General features: G+C 57.8%; 1 protein-coding gene across 1 annotated transcript; it reads left to right on the top strand.

Moving 5' to 3' along the window:
• The first annotated feature begins 85 nt into the window (after positions 1-85).
• Positions 86-18,523, top strand: B4GALNT4 (beta-1,4-N-acetyl-galactosaminyltransferase 4). The gene is made up of 20 exons (XM_062495004.1): positions 86-236; positions 7,377-7,492; positions 9,070-9,180; positions 9,259-9,354; positions 9,537-9,627; positions 9,960-10,060; positions 10,365-10,432; positions 10,749-10,827; positions 12,059-12,125; positions 13,435-13,578; positions 13,763-13,872; positions 14,129-14,229; positions 14,494-14,576; positions 15,158-16,349; positions 16,458-16,765; positions 16,923-17,076; positions 17,380-17,452; positions 17,544-17,697; positions 17,918-18,044; positions 18,409-18,523. The coding sequence occupies exons 1-20, from the start codon at positions 86-88 to the stop codon at positions 18,521-18,523; spliced, it is 3,441 nt and encodes a 1,146-aa protein (XP_062350988.1).
• Positions 18,524-20,462: the final 1,939 nt, after the last annotated feature.

The raw sequence follows: 20,462 nt of genomic DNA, 5'->3' as shown, positions 1-20,462 counted from the left end.
GGCTGGACTGGCGGGGGGCCCCATGGGCCGGGGTTAGCCCGGCGGCAGTGGCAGTGGTGGTGGCGGTGGCGATGCGGGCGGCAGGATGCCGCGGCTCCCGGTGAAAAAGCTCCGGAAGCAGCTGAAGCTGCTGCTGCTGCTGGCGCTGCTCACCTCGGCCGCCTGGTTCACCTACCTGCACATCAGCCTGGTGCGCCAGGGCCGCGCCCTGCGCCTCCCCTTCGCCTACGGCAAAGGTAACGGGAATGGGGGGGGGGGGGGGGAGAGCGGGGCTTCGGGAGGTTTTGGGGGTCTCCAAGGAGTGGTGGGTTCCACCCCGCTACTCCGGGGTACCGGAGCACTTGAGATTTGGGGGGGCCCCAGGGGATGCCTGAGTTTCCCCCCCCCCCCCCCCCCCGCACTGTGCTCTCGGAGCACCTGGGGTTTGGGAGACCCCGAGGGTGTTTGGGGGTCCCCGTTCCACGCTGGGGACTCGGAGCATCCCCTCAAGCGTGGGATTCCTCCCCCTCCCTTCGTTTCTGTCCCGCATCACCCGCGTGGGTTTGGGGCGAGCGGGACCCCTCCGTGTGCTCCGCTCCCCGGTGTTGGATCTCCGGTTGGAGGGGACATCCAGGAGCGCTCCCAAACCGGCAGGGGCATTCATTGTCCCTCCTCGAGCTGCTCCGTCCTCATTTTTCCACCCGCTGCCTTGGCTGCGATGACAAAGAGGCCATTTATAGCCCCACGCCGCTGCTGGAAGGGGCAATCTCTTCTTTTCCAATCCTTTCCTGACGTTCCCATCCTTTCCCAACACTCCCCATCCCATCCCATCCCATCCCATCCCATCCCATCCCATCCCATCCCAACACTTTCTCAGTTTGTGCTTCTCTGCTATTAAAAAATACCCAAAAAAACAAAACCAACAAAATTCCTTTCTTCTCCCGCCCCCGGATAGCGGCCGGGATGGATTCCGGGATGCTCCAGAGGGACAGGTGCCCTAAGGCTCGGCTTCGTGTCCAGTCGCTCCCGGTTTTCCTGTGGCAGACCTCCCTGGGCTGCCCGGGGAGACACAAAGCGACTCGGAATATTTGCTGGGTGAAACTTGAGCCGTAGCATTCCTGCTGGGACTGACCTCGCCCAGCGCTTTTTTGTCCTAAAAAAATGAGAAGGGGACAGGATTTAGTGCCTATGGGGTGAAGGAAAGGTTTTCCCGAGGGGATCAGAGCAGTCCCGGAGGTTGGCAAAGTCTCTCGGCTTGGAAAACCCAAAGTTTCCGAGCGGAGCAGCAGCATGATCCTGCAAATTTTTGGGCCTTATGGTAAAATCGGGATAATGCGAGTGAGCGAGGCAGGAAATGAGGCTGCCGTGGGGGGGGGCACCGGGGGCTGCCGGTTCCCTGCGGGATCCTCCGTGGTGGGGAAAGCCGCACGGTCTGCCTGGTGTTCCTGAGGGGATTTTCCCTCTGTTCCCACGGTAATCCCGATGCCTTTTTCCCTGGCTCCGCTGTCACCCCTGTGTTTGGGATGGCCATGTCTGGCCTCTGGCCGGACCAGCAGCCTCGGGCAGGGAGGAAAAGGAATGGGATCGCTGTCCCTATTCCTGGAAAAACCATGGCTCGGGGTCCCTCTGGGATTTGGGGTGCAGCCGTGCGAGGGTGAGCCGTGGTTTTCCTGCAGGGAAGATGCACGGGGATGCCGTGTGCCGGGATGTTCCCGGGTGCTGAGTCTGGCAGGTTCCTCTCCCTGCGTGCCCTGCATCCCAGCCGGCTCCTCGGGATGCTCCAGGAGGAAACCATGGGTTTTGTTGTGGAAGGGAGGGGGGTCCCAGCGAGGCTGAAAGACTGCAAACTGGGAATGAGGGGTGCTGGGCTCTGGTGGAGAATGGGAGGTGGGAAGAGAGATGGGAAAGTACAATGGGCGGGGGAAATGTTGCCCCTTGGGAACAACATGGATGCCTTCCCTGGTTGAGGTGTGGAGAGGTGGGTGATTGACCGGGGAAAGCTGGATCCAGCTGTCCAGGACAGGACTCCAGGGAGATACTGCTTCCTGCCCTGGGATTCTCCAGTGGGTGCCTAAAACCTGGGTGAAGGTGTGGAAAACGCAGTGTTTAAGTCCCACTCGGCCTTTTTTGGACATGAAGGGGTTGGGTGGAGATTGTGGAAAGGTTTGGCCCTGCACAGATGGATCCTTATCCCACTGCTGCCAGAGTGGGAGAGGCAGGGAGTGTTTTAGGTGGAAAAACATTGAATGGAGTGAAAAACAAAACAAAAATCCCCAAACAGATCATAGGAAATAAATCATATTAAGGAAAAAAAACCTTGTTGCAAGGGTTTGAGGGAAGAGCATCACTCCAAGGGTCTGTGCACCAAAAGGAGTTTGGAGGTGACTTTTGGATTTGGCCACTGTGAGCCAGGACCTGTCTGTCTGTTCCAGGGGTGCTGCCTGGTTAATTAATGAGGAAAAAGTTTAATTAGTCATTAAACAGGATGTCAGTGAGCAGCTGGACTCTCTGCAGGTGCAGGACATTAGGATTTTTGGGGGTGAAAAGTGGGGAAGACCCAGCTAGGTAGGGTTGGGATCGCAGTGGGATTTTCCCAGTGCTTCCCTTGGCCCAGCTGTTGGTGACACTGGGAGCTGGAGCATCCAGGGGCTGGGCTGGGAGCTCTTGCTGGTCCCTGATAAAACACCCCCCTCTTTTCCTCATCTCCTCCAAGTAGATAATTACCCTTCTCTGCCTAATTGAACACTCGGATTCCTCATTGGAAATACGAGGCCATTACGGTGCTCTCCCAGCTGGAAACCGCACTGAGGCAATGGGGTGGAAACGTGGATGTGCCAGGTGGAAAGGGAAAGGAAAAGCATGAAAAAGCAAAAAAAGAAGTGGGAAAAATGATGATAAAGCCCTAAAGTGGCTGGCAGTGGGGGTATGGTGCTTGGGGTTTGCTGGCATTTAGCACGGAGGGTGTTGGCGGTGCCGGAGTGAGGTTTTGGGGAACACGGGATGGGTGCTCAAGGGTGCTGAAGCCAGTTCATGGATGAAATGAGGCTCTCTCTGCCTGCTGGAGATGGCATGGCTTGGGTCACCCCTCTGCCATGGTCCAGAGGGCTCCCAAAACCCCCTGATCCCGAGGCAGCGATGGGATGGAAGCTCTTTGTCCTATCCTTGTTCCCCCCCACCAGGGACCATCTTTGGGGAAAGCAGGAGGGAGAAGGTTTGGGATAATGTGTCCCTCTGGGATCCATCTCAGCAGATCCTTTGATTTTAATTGGGAGTCTGGAATGCTGCAGCCTGCTGTGGAGTTCATCCTTTTTGCTGGGGATGCCGGGAGCAGGTAGGGAAGGGGATGAAAAGAGCCCTTTGAAGATGAAGGCCAGTGGGATTTCGGAGCTGCTTTTTCTTCTCCTGGCATCACCCCACTTTCCTATCCCTGCTGGGAAAGGCTGTTTTCCCTGGATGGACCCATGTGGGGTCCCAGTGCCAGGGAAAGCAGGTCCCATCCCTGTTGCTGAAAGGGAAGTTTGGAGCTGGGGGAATGGGCTGGCTTGGGTGCTACTGGGGCCCTTTTTCTATATGGGAAGCCTTTCCCAGACTGCCCCAGGTCTCCATACCCTGCTTCTATAGGGTGCCCAGTGGGAAAAATTTGGCAACTCCCTGTTTTGGGTTTTTCAGAGGCAAAAAATGTGAGTCTTCAGAGGCATTTGAACCACCCCAGGGTGGCACCTGCCCCCAGCCTGGCTGTGACACGGCCTCCTTGGCACCTAGAGGGTCCCCAAAACTGTCCCTTGAAGCCAGGGGAAGTGAGGGATGGCTTTTCCCAAGCACCAGGAGCTCTTTGCATTGGTGTTTGGGATCTTTGTCCTTCCCAGCATTGCCCTGTATCTCCCCTCCATCCCTTCCCTGTGCCTGCAGCTGGGCCTCTCCAGAGCTGCTCCTTGGGAAGGGCTGAGCAGCCCCCTGGGATTTTGGCTGGATGAGGAGCCAGGTGGGAGCCAGCTGCTGGAAGAGGCTGGAAAGCAGGAATTGGGATGGTGACCCCACAGAGCTCAGAGGCTGGAATGTTTCTGGGGTGAAATGCACCCTGAAATTCCCAGCATTTCACAGTGGCCTTTCCCAGAGGCTGCATCCCAGGAAGCCAGATCTTTGTGCTGAGGGCTGTGGGTGAACATAATCCTTGTTTTGGGATGGAGCAGGGGCTCCTGGGAGCTGCTCCACCTCTCTTTGGGGTTGGAGCAGGTGGGACTGAAGGGCATTGGATGCGCAGTGAGGGAAACGGGGGAAGTCTGGGAGCTGTCCAATCCCAGGAAGGATTTGAGATCCTGATTATGAGCGTGGAAGTGTCGGAGCAGCCTCTCCTGGTGGGTGTTTGTGGGCTGGAGTGGTCTTGTGGCAGCTCCATCGCCAGCCACAGCGATTCTGCATCGATTTCCATGGCTCCAGCTGAGAGGGCTGGCAGGGAGTGGGAAAACAGCAGCAGAGGAATGGGGGAGGCAGGAAAAAAATCCCCCCTCGCTCCTCTAGTTCCCTCAGCAAGGCAGTGACAGGTCCCAGCAGGCAGCAGTGCCCGAGGGAGGCAGGGCAGGGGTGTCCAGGGATTGGTCCTGTGTCCCCATGGTGGTCACAAACCCCATTCCCCTCGGCCCCATTGGTGTCACCCAGCCTGTGCCACCACCCTCTGTCCCGGGGTTGTGGCCAGGATTTTTGTTCTTGTGGCACTGACAGGGGAGGGTTTGTGGTATTGATTCCTTTCTGGCTAATTATAATCACTTAACAGCTTGTTAGGAGGCTCCTGCTCCGAGGGAAAAATTGGGAATGGAACCTCTGGGTTTAAGGAAGGTGCGGCCACCACCTCTGCTGCAGCTGTGTCGGGGATTAAATGTCACCTCCCTCCATCCCTCCACTTCGCAGGGCTTGGAAAAGGGCCAGGAGAAACCCCGGCATAGAAGAAAGGGGCTGTGTTTGGAGCTGGGGAGGAGGAGGCGGGAGGTGGGACATGAAAGGCTCTCTGTGCTTCCCAGAGGAGTTACAGGGCCGGGACAATGGGGAGATGCTTCTCCCATGGCAGGCATTGCTCCGTGCCCTGCGTGAGTGTCTTGTATCCATGGCCTCCTCCCCAGGATGAAGCTCCTGGCTGCCTGTCTGGAGGCTGCTGTGACTCAGAGCTGGTTTGTGCCACGGTTTGTGCTTCCTGCCCTTTCCTCACTGCTCCCAAAGCATCAGCGTCGCTCCAGTGCTTCCATCCCTTCCCTGAGCATCCCCATCCCACAGGCAGTGGATCCCTGCTTGTCCTCAGACCTTCCCCTATCCCTGCCCTCTCTGGTCTTTGAGGGAGGCTGGTTAAGGGAATGGATTGTGCATCCTGTTGGGATGCTGGGAGGAACTGGAATCCTTTTTCCTCGCAGTGCTGCCTTCTCCCTTCTCCTCTTCTTCTCCTCTGGCAGGGCTGTGGTTGGGACCAGAGGGACTTGGGATTTTTGGGAGCAGTGATCTCATTGGCACAAGGCACTGCCCTTCCCCATCCCTTATCCTCATGGCATTGGCTCCCAGTTCCCCACGCTCCCAGTTCCCCACAGCCTGACCAGAAGTTACTTTCCAATATTTAAATTGCCTGGGAATTGCATGGAAGCCTTGAAACCTTTTCTGGAGCCTTGGTTGGTGCTTTTGCTCCTCCCTGGATATGGGAGCCCCTTGTAAGGGATGGGGAGCCAGCAGGAGGCTCGTGGCTTTGGGTCCTGAAAGCTGCAAGGATGAGCCTGCGCAGCTTGGATTAACTCCTGATTTTTTACCCACTTTTCTCCAGTTTATATCAAATAATCTCCCACCGGTTCACAGTTCTGACACGGAGGGGAGTGAAGCAGCATGGTCACATCCAGCTATCCCTGTGGATACAACCAGGGATGCTGCTGGCTCAGGTTGCCATCCAGAGAATTCTGTCTGTTGCAAATCCCACAGGAGACAGGTTTATCTCCTCCAAGGCCGGGAGAGACTCCCTGAGTGGGTACCACAGAGCCACTCCTCAGGTCCCTTGGAAGCACTCTGAGCTCCTCGTGGCTGTGATGAATGCACAGATCAGTGTGGTGGGAATGACGCTGTCCGTGTGTGGAGTGCTGGCTCTGGTCCCGCTGCTCCCCATCACGGTGGGGAAAGAGATGGATGCGGGAATGAGGGGAGGAGGCAGCCTGGGGAGCTGCCAGGAGCGAGCTAGAGCTGCCAGGGGCTGAAGAATGGCCGAGAGCAGAAGAAGGGGCTTTAGAGCTTAATTTCCTGTCCCTGCTGTGGGGATGGGATTTGTGCTGCCATCTCCAAGGAGACGCCGGCTGCACGGGCACTGGAATACTAATGGTGTGGGAAGCGTGTGCCGGGGGGCTCCAGGCACCCCGAGCCCCTCCCTGGCTGTGGCAGAAGCTGAGGCTGTTCCATTTTGGGGAGTGGGAGCCCCCAGGACTTGCTGGTGATGGGAAGGAGGGTGCGGAGGGATAGGGACATCTTTCCATACCTTTGAGACTGGGTCCAGTGACTCCTTTCCTGCAATTCCCATGGTGGGTGGGGGGTCACTGCTTGGCACACCTGGGGCTCCCCCTCATTGCCACGTGGGATGGCTGTTCTTTGGGGACCCACAGGTGTTTGTGGAGGTGGCTCTTGGACAACCACCTCTCCAAGCATTGCCTTGGCTCTGGATTGAACCGTGGATCCGTACACTGGCAGCAATGGCTGAACCCCAAGCTCTCCCCATCCCCCTGGGTTTTGTGGTGGCAGAAAAAGAGGATGTACCCCCCCCCCCCCCCCCCCCCCCCGCAAAGTAACATTTTCCAAGTCTGCACCATTGTTTTGGGAGAACTGGGGGTACTTTAAAATTCCCTGCCTAAGGAAATGGAGCTGCAGAGGGGAGTCAAAGGTTGGGGATAATTAATTCAGCACCGTAACAAAGCTGATGGGTCTGGGAGTGAGGTTTGGATGTGTGATTTTGAAGAGGGACATGGTTTGAGGGGGTGATATCTGGGTGGGGAGGGGGTGGGTTGGGGCTGGTGTGTTCTTGGAAGAGCTGTGGGCTGCTTCTGGAGAGCTGGAATTTGGAGGAGCAGGAAGCAGGGATGCATCCCTGAGGATGGAAGGGGGGAGCAAGATCCCAACAGCTTATCCCAGCATCTCTTATGTAAAGATTCAGGAGCTGTGGGGGGTGTAATTAAACCTGCTGATGATGAGCTGCTGCAAAGCTGCTTAGTGCAAATGGAATGAGGGGAATTACAGCCCCGTGTCACCCCCCTCACCGTGTCCCTGTCCCCCGGGAGCGGAGGCAATGCCAGCACCTCCCCTTCCCGGTGCCGGGGAGAGGGGTGTCCCCCAAAAGAGGTGCTGGGACAGGGGGGCTGTGGTATGACCCCTCTGTGCTCTCGTCACAGATGGAGAGAGGCCGGGGGAGGTGACAGATCCCGGGAGACGGTCGGCAGCAGCCCCGGTGTCAGAGCGGCGCAGGAAAACTGAGGATTCCAGTGAGAGTCACGAGGAAGATCCAATGGTAATGGGGGTGGGAAGAGACCTGTGAAGGTCACTGCTCAGAGAGCAGAGTGCTCCAAGTCTTGTCCAGCTGAGGGGATCCAAGGATTTGGGGGTACATCAGAACCTCTGATTCTGCCCTCACAGTGGATAAACTCTCTCATATCCCATTGAAACTGGGTGGGATATCCCCCTCAATATCCCACACAATGCACCATGTGCCCTGTCACAGCTTCCTTGAGAAGGGCCCGGCTTCATCTGCTCTGCAATTCCTGCTTTTCTGGGCAAAGCCACCTGCTCCTGTGTGTCTGCTCTGTCCCAGACTGGAGAGCTGCTATACCCCAGGTGGAGCCTCCAAGCAGGAGGCTCTTGGAACTGTAGCCATGAGGACACGCTGCTGTTCCCTGTCTAGCAGGTCACCAAGCCCCTGTTGAATGCCCTGCTGTCCCTGTCCAACCTGTTGTCACCCAGAGGCCTCATAGCAGGGCAGGTGGGATGGCAGGAAGGGGAAGCCACAGGGTATTCCCTGCCTTATCCCAACAGTGGGTCACTCCTCAGAAATAAGGGACAGATGGGCAAAGGAGTAACGTCAGGTGCCCAGAGGCTGGTGCTGGGTAAGGACAGAGGGCACAGCAGGAATTGCATCCTGGCTTTTCCTGGGAGGAGGGAGAATCTTTCCAGTGAGCCTGGCACAAAATGCTCCCTCGTGAGGTCTTCCAAGGGCACTGCTCCCTCCTCCGGGGCTCTAATGAATTTGTTTAGACAGTTTGCTAATTATTTCCCTGGCACTGTGCATGCAAATGGGCTGTGTTGGGGTGACAGTGCTGTGTCTGCCCTGGGGGGTGGAGGAAGAGGGGGATGATGCTCTGGGGAAACTGAGGAAGAGGGGAATGTTCTGGAGGGGCTCCCGAAGTAACCTGGCTCTTCCTTGTCACCCATCAGCGAGCTGGAGGCAGGTGAATGCTCACTTAATCTCTCTGAATTACGAGATACAAGCAATGGGATTAACATAATCCCCTTTAAAGGAAGAGGGGGAGTGGAGAGGCATCCTGCTTCCTTTTCTCAGGATATAGAGATCACCTCTGTGCTTTTCGAGAGAGAGCCCAAAATTCCAGAAACCCCCAAGACTTGCCAAACCCTTTGGATGAACAGAAAACTCACTGTTTTGGAGCAGTTTTGGCAGAGGAAGGGAAACAAGTTTAGCTGGAACATTTTGAAACTACTGCCTGTGACACCTTGCCAATATTGTTGTGTCTTCTCCTGCTTTCCTTTGCCGTGAGCTGTGAAATCTTTAACCTTGGTTTGGCAATGCTCAAATTGAGCTGTTTAGATCATGGAATCCTGGAATGGTTTGGGTTGGAAGGGATCTTAGAGCCCATCCAGTTCCACCTACTGCCATGGACAAGGACACCTTCTGCTAGCCCAGGAAGCTCCGAGCCCTGTCCAACCTGGCCTTGAGCTTTTCCAGGGATGGGATAGCCACAGATTTTCTGGGCTGCCTGTGTCAGGGCCTCACCAGAGATGCACAGAGGCATCCCACAAGTGTAGGGTGTGCTGGCCCTGATCACCCATCCCATCTGTCCCTCTGCTCCTTCACAGAACGACGGGCAGGACATGGATGGCTGGTTTTCCAGAGGCCAGCGTTCCAACCGAGCCAGCAGCCACCCCAAACTCAACCTGACAAAGCAGGCCTTGCCCTGGAACGAGCAGGTGGGTGGGCAGGCAGCAGCCTGGGAGGGGATGGTGGAGGAGGAGAAGCCCCACTCAGCTCCCTCTCTTCTCCCACAGTACAAAGGGAAAGCAAACCTGCACGTCTTCGAGGACTGGTGTGGTGGGGCCGTGAGGCACCTGAGGAAGAACCTCCACTTCCCGCTCTTTCCCCACGTGAGTCCCAGTACAAGTGCTCAGGGATTGGCAGGAGGGTCCACCTGTCCCTCCCTGGGTCTCCACTGGTCCTCAAGACCTTGGCTTGCGGGGTTTGGCTTGGGGAGGTGATTCCCAGCTGGAGGAGAGGTGGGTGGTGCTGATAACGTGGAGGAGCTGATCCATGCCTGTCTCCTTGGCAGACCCGCACCACGGTGAAGAAGCTGGCTGTGTCTCCCAAGTGGAAGAACTATGGGCTGAGGATTTTTGGCTACATCCATCCCTTCAAGGATGGTGAGTGATGGAGCGTGGCCTGTTCCCCCACACAGCAATGTGGAGACGCTGTGTCCTTACCCCTCCTGGTCACAGGAGGACAGAAAGACTCTTGGAGATGGTCCCCAAATCCTGGCTCCCGGGCAGGAGGGTCCTTCTTGAGCAAAGCCCCTTTCTCCTCTGGCTTTGAAGGGAGGAAAAGCCCTGATCCCATCCAGGACAGAGCCATGATATGAGGTCTGGGGTGACCCCCATCCCTGTTTCCCCATCTCACCATGAGGCAGCAGGACTGAGCCCATGCCACCAGGGTCTCTGTGTCCCTCAGTGGTGACCCTCTCTGTGGCTCTCTGCAGGGGATTTCCAGTTTTCTGTGGCATCAGATGACAACTCAGAGTTCTGGCTCAGCTCCGACGACAATCCCTCCAATTCCCGACTGGCTGCATTTGTGGGCAAGGTATGGCATTACCTCTCTGCCTTGCTCTGCTCCAGAGGAAAGGATCCATGTGTGGCTCTGCTTGGGGGCATCTCTCCTGCCTCTCTGCTCTTTTGGGAATGCCAGGCTGTTTCAACTTGCTCCTATCCCTGGCCAGGCCTGGCTTGGCTTCCAAAGGAGCCCCCTTGGTCCCTTCTTGGTTGGAGCTGCCAAAGACCAGGAGATGTAATATTTATTCCTGGATTTTCTTGGGGTTCATTCCTGTAACGGGAAGCTTTGGTGTGGTGTCCTGCTGCTCTCATGCTTCTCCTTCCTTCCTTCCCAGCTGGGCACTGAGTGGACGGCGCCGGGAGAGTTCACCAAGTTCAGCTCCCAAGTCTCCAAGCCTCTGCGGTGAGTGTGTCCTTGGGGATCATCCCATGGGGATGGAGTCCAGGACACGGAGTTGCTGCCTCTGACCTCCCTGGGCCATGGTCCTGTCCCAAAAGTCACATGGGGCTGGGCTGGACCCCAGATCCACAGTTTGAAGGGGCAGGTGACGATGTCACAATGTTCCCACAAAACCCCTCAGCAGTGGGATGAGGGAGCAGACACCCTCCTCAGCTCCCTGTCTCCTTGCAGAGAGGAGGTTTTATCCACCCGTGGGCAGGACAGAGAGGCTTTCCCAGGCTGGCCCTGGGCTCTGACTGCTGTGTCCCCTCCCCTGCAGCCTCATGTCCTCCAGACGTTACTACTTCGAGCTGCTCCACAAGCAGGATGACCGGGGCTCGGACCACGTGGAAGTTGGGGTGAGTAAATGCCCACCCCCCGCATGCCAGGCTCCTTCCAGGACCAGAGAGCCAGTGCCAGGGCTTTTCCCATGTGTGTTCCAGTGCTTTATCCTGGAGCAAAGCCACAGTTTCCCCTTCCCATGGCTTCCAGTGGGGACAAGTCAGTATCACTATTTCCGTGGTTATTCCAGCACTGGGATGCTGTTCTCCTCTCCTGCTGGTGGTCTTTGGGTAGCTGAAGACCCTGCCACTGGACTCTCATTGGCAAGAAGAGCCCAGAGCAGGCAGGTCTTACTGGCCACATCCCAGCAATGGGAGAGAGGTGGCTGAGGTGATGGAGCAATTCCCTGTTTTCTTGTTTTTCTCCCTTGGAATTACTACGAGTTTCGAATCTGAACTTGCCTGCCTTGGCAGAGCAGCCCTGGCAAAGCCTGGAGCGTGTGTCAGGGCCTCAGGCTGGCTGAGGGGAGGATGATTGGCTCGTTAGCAAAGGTTTCCTTTCTCCCAAGAACTCATTAATCACTGGAGTTAAACCGGTGCCAGCAAAGCATCAGGGAGGCAACACCCCTTCCTTGCTGGCTGCCTCCCTCCTCCCCATCCCCTCTGTCCTGATAAGATCTGCATTTCTTTGGGCAAAAACAAATAGTGGGGAAAACAAATAGATGGGGGAGATGTTTCTGAGATGGGATGTTTTTGCTGGAGGGAGGGAGGGAAGAACCTTTCAGCCTCGTAGAAAAACCTCTCAGCTGTGCAGAGAGAGACATCAACAAAATCCATAACAAAAGCAGGACCCTGATGTGTCTCACCCCGGGGGCATTGAAAGGATTGTCCCGACTGGGGCTCTAGTCTGGCTTTTAAAATGCTGGAGTTAAATCAGGGCAGGCAGCTTTGGAGACCCTCTTAAATCAAGGCAAGCTCTTCTTTATAAAGCACTGGAGTGAGGAAAGGAGTCCTTTGGTCACTGGACTTGTGACAGTCCCGGGGGTGGGGGGTGGGGGGGAACCAGCATGAGCCTGGATCCTACCCACAGGAGCCTTTCCCTCTCTGACCCTGCAGGGATCCCTGCTAATCCCAAACCCTGCAGGAAATGGGGCAGGATCAGCTCTATCTCTTGCTCTTCTTCTGCAGGGAAGTTTCTGGGAGCTCTGGACAGGGAGGACCCATCCTGGGGTGCCGGGGGGTTGGGCAACTGCATCCTGACCCCTGCCACCCTCCTGCTCACTCCCCATCTCCTTTTATTTTTTCCTAGTGGCGAGTTTTCCTCCCCAGCCTGAAGTTTGAGGTGATTGACTCCTCCTATATCTCCCTGTACACAGGTAAGGGCCAGGTGCCTTCTGCAGCCACAGCCAGCAGGCTCTCCAGGGGCTGCATGTGCTGGGAGAGATGGGAACGAAAGCAGAACCTGGGAAATGGGGTCCTGGAGGGGGGACATCTCAGCCTCTGAATCCCCCCACTGGTCTTCTGCCTGGTATGAGGACGGATGCAAGGGCTGCAGTGGCTAGGACTGATGCTGGGAGCAAGATGAGATGCTGCTAAAAATGGGATGTTGAGTCAACACATCATGGAAGCACAGCTCTTCTGGTGCTCCAGCCTTGTCCTGCCTGCCAAGACCTCTCTGGCTCCAGGGCCTGGCCCTGAGTTATGAGGAGCTGTCGTGGAAGCAGGGATGGATGGCACAAGGTTTAATTAAATCTATAGATCTTCTGTTTCCTGCCCCTGCCCTGGCAGCAGGAAAGGGCTTGATGGATGGGTCCTGGCCTGGTGCTCCGCATGGAGCCGGAGCAGTCATCATTCCTGCTCTGGAAGGTGTCGATAAGGAGGAGGGGGCAGGCAGGATCTGTGGGGACAGGAGAGATGAGGGGTGGCAGTGATGCTGATGCAGGTGCCCATGAGATGGATGACATGCAGATAAATCCCTGAATTCTTCCTGCTTCTCCTTCCTGCTTCCCGGTTCCCTCAGACCCAGCAGCACCCAGCTTACCCCTGGGGAGCCCAGCCCTGGTGGGGGCTGCCAGCAGCAGACAGAGCTCCTTCCTTCCTTCTTTCCATCCTTCTTCCCTCCCTCTAGACTATTCCAGAGCCTTCAACCCCAGCCAGCTGCAGGGACACATTTGGGAAGCCTTTCCCTGCCACAAGAAAAATAACATGGGGCTTGGGAAGGGGGATCCTACTTTGCTGTGGCTCTGTAGCAGGCAGGGCTGAGGTGATGAGAGCAGGGTGACCTCCTGTGGGAGGCTGGGGGCTGGTTGGTGGCCAAGGGTGACATGCCACCCTCATCCCTCGGTAGGAGGCAAACTAGCTTGTGTTGCAGTTACCTGCAGGAAAGAAATCCAAAGTTTAACCCCTGTGTCCTTGGCAGTTACAGTCCTGAGCATTCCCTCATTTTTGAGGCTGTGGTATTCAGAGCAGGACAGCCTGGCTGGGGTGTGCTGGTTCTCATTAGTCGATGCAATAATCATTAATTAGTCATGGGGTCTGCGAGATGGCTGGGAGGGCAACATGGCCTTCCCTGGGAGCAGGAGGCATCCACAGAACTCCCAGCCCTCCTGGAGGGATTGGGAAAGGCCCCCTTGGAGGATTCTCCCGGTGTGCCTGGGGGGGTTCAGCCCCAGCCCTGTCCCACAGATGAATCATCCCTGAAGATGAACCACGTGGAGCACATCCCCCAGACCTTGGCCAGCCACAGTGGGAGCCACCTCTGGGAGGCCCAGCAGGATGAGCATGGGGCCGACATGCTCAAGGCTGACCCCAGGGACACGTTCTTCCTCAGTAAGTGCCTGAGGTTGCATCCACGCTGATCCCCAGAGGGGTTTGGGAGAGGAAAAAGGCTGTTGTGGGCACCTGGGTCATCCCTCTGCCCATCTGCCACCCTCTGGCCCATCTCTTGAGTGGAGGCATCTTTGCTGGGGTCTGTGGGAACACGCTGGGATGGATGCTTTGGGTTTCTCCACAGCCCCTGCTATCGAGGCATCCCACGTGGAGAACGTGCTGGTGCCCTGTGCCTACAGCCCCACCTACGTGGTGAAGGATTTCCCCATCGCCCGCTACCAGGGCCTGCAGTTCGTAAGTGTGCCCCTGGGGACAGGCCCATGCTTCCACAGGGACGCGGTGGAGCTCAAGGCAGGGATGTTCCCACCTGCGTAAGATCCAGGAGGAAACATCGCTCACTGGAGGGTTGGGCTGAGCTTGCATGGCTCAGCCTGACAGTTTGGTTTAAATCCCTGAGAGGATTGGGGTTAAATCCCTGTGTTTGAGGTGCTGGGGGTCATTCTGGTGTTGGTGGTCGCCTTGGGGTGACATGACACCATTTGTCCCCCAGGTCTACCTCTCGTTTGTGTATCCCAATGACTTCACACGCCTCACTCACATGGAGACGGAGAACAAGTGCTTCTACAGGGAGTCCCCCCTCTACCTGGAAAAGTAGGTACTGGGGGCCAGGATTTTGGGGTGCTGCACACAGGGGGCTGATGTCAACAGTGCTGAGAAGATGCATCCTCAGCCACGTGTCCCTGTCCCCCATGGAAGGGTCACTCCAGACTGGCTCTTTCCCCATCTCCCAGGCTTGCAGCATCTTGAGTGCTGGCAGTGCTCCTGGATTTGGGAACTCTGGGAGCTCCCTTGGCAGCTGGGTGCTCCTCCCTGCACACATTCTCCCAGGCCCTCACCTTCTCTCTCCATCCCCAGGTTTGGGTTCTATAAGTACATGAAGATGGATGAGGAGGAGGAGGATCCACGGCAGCAAGCTTTTCTCTTCCTCAGCCCTGACAGTGAGTCACTGGGATCGCTGGGCACGGGGCCGAGCTCCCGGCATCCTCGCTGGCAGCTCATCCCCTCGGAGCTGTGGCTCATCAGGATGATTCCAGCAGTGCCAGAGGCTGCAGGAGGGCTGGGCTGTGCAAAGCAGCATCCCTCAGAGCGCCCCTCCAAGCATCCTGCTTGGCATCGCAGCAGGGCGATGTGGGAAGCAGGAGACTGGATTGGGATTTGCTCTCCTTTCAACATCTCTTGGGTTGGCCTTGGCAGTGGGCAGCAGGAACCAGACCCAGTGTGGAGTCTGGGGATGTCCATTGAGCCCAGGGGTGCTCCTGGGGAACCACAGGCTGTTCAGTTTGCAGCTTGGCAAAACCCTGGCAGGTTGGGTTTGCTCCTAAATGGGGTGGGATTGGTGCTGAGATTTGAGGTGGGGATAAGTGATAGCAACTGGAACTGCCAGCCTTGGTGGGTGTCCCTGTGTGGGCATTCCCTGGTGCCCCTCACCTCCTCCACTCACAGGTTACTTTCCTGCTGGAATTAGGCTCTGCCTCCTTGTCTTGGCCTCAGGGTATTAATCTCTTCCTTTGCTCCCTAGATTTCCTGGAGGATGAGGAGGAGGAAGAGGAAGGAGTGGACAGCCCTGAGCCCACAGACCCCCCTGCCGAGGCCAAGGAGCAAAGCTTTGGGCCGGCTCCCAGAGCCAAAGGGAAGGATCCCGTGCCGGTCACCGGGGATTATGGAGATGATCTGGACTATTACAGCTTCCTCCAGAAGCGGGATCGGGTGCAGGGTGGGCTAGGCACCCCTGGGCACCTGGGAACATGGAGCACATCCAGCCCACCAGCTGCTCTCCAGGAGGATCCCGCTCTGGAGCGGGGCCCAGGCCGGGGGCTCCGTTGGCTGCCTCAGGACGAAGGTGAGGAGGATGAGCTGGGGCTGCCGGCATCCCCAAAGCACGGCACGGCCCTGGGCCTCCAGCCACACCTCTCCGTGCCCATCTTTGGTGGCAAAGCCAAAACACCGGGTCCCAGCAGACCAGCAGCTCCCAGCGAGGACAAGAAGCCACGGAAAACCCAGGAGAAGGTCTATGTGACCCGGCTGCAGCCCGGGAAGCGCAAAGCCCCAGCCCAGGAGCCGGCCTTCCCCGGCATTTTCCTGTATCCAAAGCCTGTGAAGAGAGTCCACCTCCGCTCCAGGACCCCACAGAAGCATCCCATCACCCCCAACAAGCTCCGGGCCATCCCTGGCCGCCGGAGCCCCTGGCTCCTGAACAACATCTCCAAGGAGAGGGACCCTGCCAGGCGGAAGAGCAGCAGGAGGTGGGACCGACTGCCCAAGCAGCGGGTGCTGCCCGGCCTCCTCACCCTGGGGACTGCGGGGCTCTTCAGCCACGAGGACACGACCCCTGCTCCAGGCAGGACAGCAGCCACTGCCGACTACAACTCATCCGAGGCCACCCGCTCCGAGGGGACACGGGTGACATCCTTTCTGAAGGTGTCGGAAACGACGGTGTCACAGCAGGAGGAGGGAAAAGGCGAGGAGCAGGAGGAGGAGGAGGAAGAGGTAACGGACTATTCCTACGAGGCGGGGGAGCTGCAGCAGGGCTGGCTGGAGGACTCCATCAACTGGCAGCGGACGTTCAGCGTTAGCTCCGTGGACTTCGAGCTGCTGCGCTCCGACTGGAACGACCTGCGCTGCAACGTGTCCGGAAACCTGCAGCTGGGCGAGAGCGAGGTGGTGGACGTGGTGGCCCAGTACATGGAGAGGCTCAACGAGAAGAACGGAGGGTATGGAGGGCAGTGGGATGCCGGTGGGAATTCAGGGAGTTGGGTCCTGGATCGTGGGAAGCAGAGCTCACGATGACGGTGATTTCAAGGCTTCTCTTTTCCCTGCAGGATCTACACTCTCCTGAGGATCATCAACGTGGAGAAGCGGCGGGACACGGCGCGGGGGAACCGGTACCTGCTGGAGCTGGAGCTGGCGGAGCGGGGCCAGCGCACGGTGCGGCTCTCTGAGTACGTCTACGTCCTCCTGCACCAGGGCAAGCAGGATGACAGCGCTGAGGCCAACCCCGACGGGCTGGCCCTGGGGGCCACTGAGCCCCAGCCCAGTGCCTGGAGCATCCTCTATGGAAAATCTGTGCTGTGCCGGCCCCTGCGGCTCAGCTGGAGGCAGGACGTCATGGTGCACTTTGTGGTGCCGGGTAGGTGAGGGCAGGACACGGGTCTCCAGGCTCTGTGCTGCTCCCTCAGTATCCTCCAGTGGGATGAGGGTGTCACCTCTCCCCACAAGGGGTTGGTTTAGCTGGGAAAGGGTGCTGTGGGTTCCTCCTGTGAGACTGAGGGACCTGTCTCTGGCAGTGAAGAACCAGGCCAGGTGGGTGCAGCAGTTCATCTCGGACATGGCCGGCCTCTACGGGGCCACGAGGGATGCCAACTTCAATGTCATCCTGGTGGATTTCGACAGTGAGGACATGGATGTGGAGAAAGCCCTGCAGGATGCCCGGCTGCCCCGGTAACTCCCAGCCTGCAACTTTGGGGTCTGGGGGTCTCCTTGTGGTGGGACATGCTCACACAACCTGCTGCTCCTTCCCTGCCTTGCTGCCCCCTCCATCTTCTGCACTTTTGGCAGTTTAAACTACTTTTCCATGTGGATTTTGGGGGTGCATGAACTTGACTCCATGGGGGGACCCTCAGCTTGAGCAGTAGCACCTGGTCCTTCCTGAGAAGGTTCTTTCTCCATATTGATGGTTGCTGTCCCCTCCTGGCTGTGTCCCTGTCTGTCCCCAGTGCTACCTGCCCTGTTCTTTCTCCCCAGGTTCCAATACCTGCGGCGCACGGGGAATTTTGAGCGCTCTGCCGGGCTCCAGGCTGGCGTGGACATGGTGGAGGTGGGTGGGGACAGGGACCAGCTCTGGCTGTGGCTTCTCTCCCGGGGCTGTTCCTCTCTGATTCCCCTGACCTGTGTCTGTCCCCTCTCAGGACGAGCACAGCATCGTGTTCCTGTGTGACCTGCACATCCATTTCCCTACCAACATCCTGGACAGCATCCGGAAGCACTGCGTGGAGGGGAAACTGGCCTATGCTCCCATCGTCATGAGGCTGAGCTGTGGCAGCTCCCCCCGGGAGCCCAACGGTGAGCAGGGACCCCTTTCCAGCTGGGAACACTCCAAAACCAGGCCATCACCTGGTGCACCTTTGCAGGAGGTGGCACAGATGGGGATGGACCCACGGTGGGAAGAGAGGCTGGGATGGAGAATCCTCATGGCTCCCAGGTGGTAGGGAGAGCACAGAGAGGACGATATGGGCATTTGGGGTTCCCCCCACCCCTCACCTTATTGCTCGCCCTCCTTCAGGCTACTGGGAGGTGAATGGCTTCGGCCTCTTCGGCATCTACAAGTCGGACTTTGACCGTGTGGGAGGGATGAACACGGAAGAGTTCCGGGACCGCTGGGGCGGGGAGGACTGGGAGCTCCTGGACAGGTGAGCCTGGGAGTTCTGCAGCACCTAAACCCCCAGGAGTGTGGTCAGCCATGTGGATTTGGGCACATCCATCAAGCTGGCTGGGGGCTGGATGATGGGGTGGTGAAGGGGAAAACTTCCCTTTGGGAGGGCCATGTCCAGCTGGAGCTCTGTCCCTCTGTCCATCCATCTCTTGAGCCCTATCCCTTCCTTCTTCCATTGCCTGAGCTTTGTCCCTTGAGTTCCATTCCTCCATCCTCCATCTACAGGCAGCCCTCTCCATCTATCCATCCATCCATCCATCCATCCATCCATCCATCCATCCATCCCCTGAGCCCTGTGCCTCCATCCCCTGAGCTCCGTCCCTCTGTCCCTCCCTCCACAGGGTGCTCCAGAGTGGGCTGGAAGTGGAGCGCTTGCGCCTCAGGAACTTTTACCACTACTACCACTCCAAGCGCGGCATGTGGAACGCCCGCAGCAAGAAGCCCTCCAAGGACTAGTGCCTGAGCCCAGCCCATAGCCACTGACCCCTGGCACTTGCCTGTCCCTCACCACCACGGACACCGTGCCCAGTGTCAGCAGAGGGGGGCACCCAACCCCTGTCGTGGTTTTCCTGGGGAGGGGGGAGCGGGGAGGGCCCTGGTGACTGCTGGTGGTGGTTTTTTTTCATAAGGGTCTAATTTCTTAGTCAGCAATGAGTTCATTAACTCCTTAGTGCTGGTGGGTCCCGGGGGTCAGGGCTGGGTTGCTGGGTCCTGGAGAGCTGTGCCAGGCTGGGGATACTGGAGGTGGAATTGTGGCATCCGGGATCCCTTTGCAGTCCCTTTCCTGAATTGCCCCTCCCTGAAATACCCAGTACCTCGTCCCTGTGTCAGGCTGGGGAGCTGAGCTTTGAGGGGAGGGCTAAGAACCCACTGGGACTGCCCAAATCCTCCTGCTCCCCTTCCAGGACCCACAGAAGGAAGGGGGGGGGGGTCTGGCTGTGTCCTGCACTAGGGACACGCTGTGGGTGGGGGCCAAAGCCCTGAGGCTGGCACTGCCTGTGCTGGGGGGGCTGGGCTGGGGGGGACAGGCAGAGCCTGGAGCAGGTATGGGTAGATGACGTTTCCAAGCTAATTTCTGTGAAATTATGAGGTAGGAAGCTGTTTTCAGGAAGTTTTTGTCTGTTTGTTTTTGTTTGTTTTTTTTTTTTTAATTCTAAAAAAGTAAAATCAATGTCTCGGCTGGGATTTCCCTCCGCTCCGTCAACCCCACACCCGGACAGGGATGCAGGGCATGGGAGCCAGGTTGGCCTTTGTCCCTGAGGGTCCCCTCTCTGTGGTGGGAGTGGGCAGCTGCATTCTGTGCTGTTTCCATTCAAAGAGGAGGAGGAGGAGGCAGCACCCTGTTTGATTCCCGGCCACATGCCCAGGCTTGCTGAGCCTCTGCCCCACACCTGGGCTCCACCCATCTCCATGAGGGGCTGCCCTGGTTCCCTGTACTCCTGCATGTCCTGGCACACTTGTCCCTGCCCATCCTTGTCCCGGTGCTTCCTCTCACCCGTGTCTGTGGTGGGTGTCTTGTGCCACCTGCCATGGGCTCCTGCTCCTCAGCCAGGTCCCCCTGGGTTCCTCACTGAAATAGCTTTGGAGTTTCCTCTGGAGTGTTTCATTCTCCGTTTGCGTCCCCCAGGCTCACTCAGAGGAGCCTGAGTTTGAGTGAGGATGGACAAGCGGGGCTTGGCCACCCACGTGCCATCAGCAAACAGCCACAGCTGGGGGCTTTTTGTCCCAAATTTGGTACCTGTGGCCCCAGGCTCTGTTGGGAAGGGACCATCCTGGCAGGCAGGAGTTGTTTCTCCCCTCTCCTTGCCCCGCTCCTTTTTTTTTTTTTTCCCCAGCACTTTGGAAATGCTTTGTTGTGGGTGAGGGCTGTGCCTGCTGTGCCAGGAGCTGGTCTGTGGCTGGGCAGAGCAAGGTGGCCCCACGGCCCCCGGGCCACCAGTCCTACCCCAAAACCAGCCTGGCCTTAGGCACAGCTTTTCCACCAGCTTTCCAGCCAGGAGAGCTCCAAAAGCCACCACCATTGGAGCAGGCAGCAGGCCCAGCCAAATCCAGAGCTGCAACTGGTGCTGGGAGGGACTGGTGCCTGCAGTGCCATCCCCACTGGTACAGGGGACAGTTTGGGGCCAGCTGATGGTGTCTGCTTGGGACAGGGCCAGCAGCACAGCGCCGGAGGGTTTGTTTTTCCGGTGATGGCTGAGCTGTGGCCACAGCATGACACGGGGATCATGGGGATTGCAGGAGCCACAGGGAGCCTCTCCCGGGCCAGGTGTTGGAGCCCCAGGTGACAGCGGGGTGCAGGCAGGTCCTTACTTCTGGAGGATCCCTGGCCCTCCCTGCCCCGCGGGGACACTGCGAAGGTCTCGGGGCTTGTCTGGGGTGGTAGAGGCAAACTCCA

Source organism: Cinclus cinclus, chromosome 6 (genome assembly GCF_963662255.1).
Source record: "Cinclus cinclus chromosome 6, bCinCin1.1, whole genome shotgun sequence".
NCBI lineage: Eukaryota > Metazoa > Chordata > Aves > Passeriformes > Cinclidae > Cinclus > Cinclus cinclus.
The sequence above is the reverse complement of the archived record's forward strand: the minus strand, read 5'-3'. Positions and strand labels throughout refer to the sequence as shown.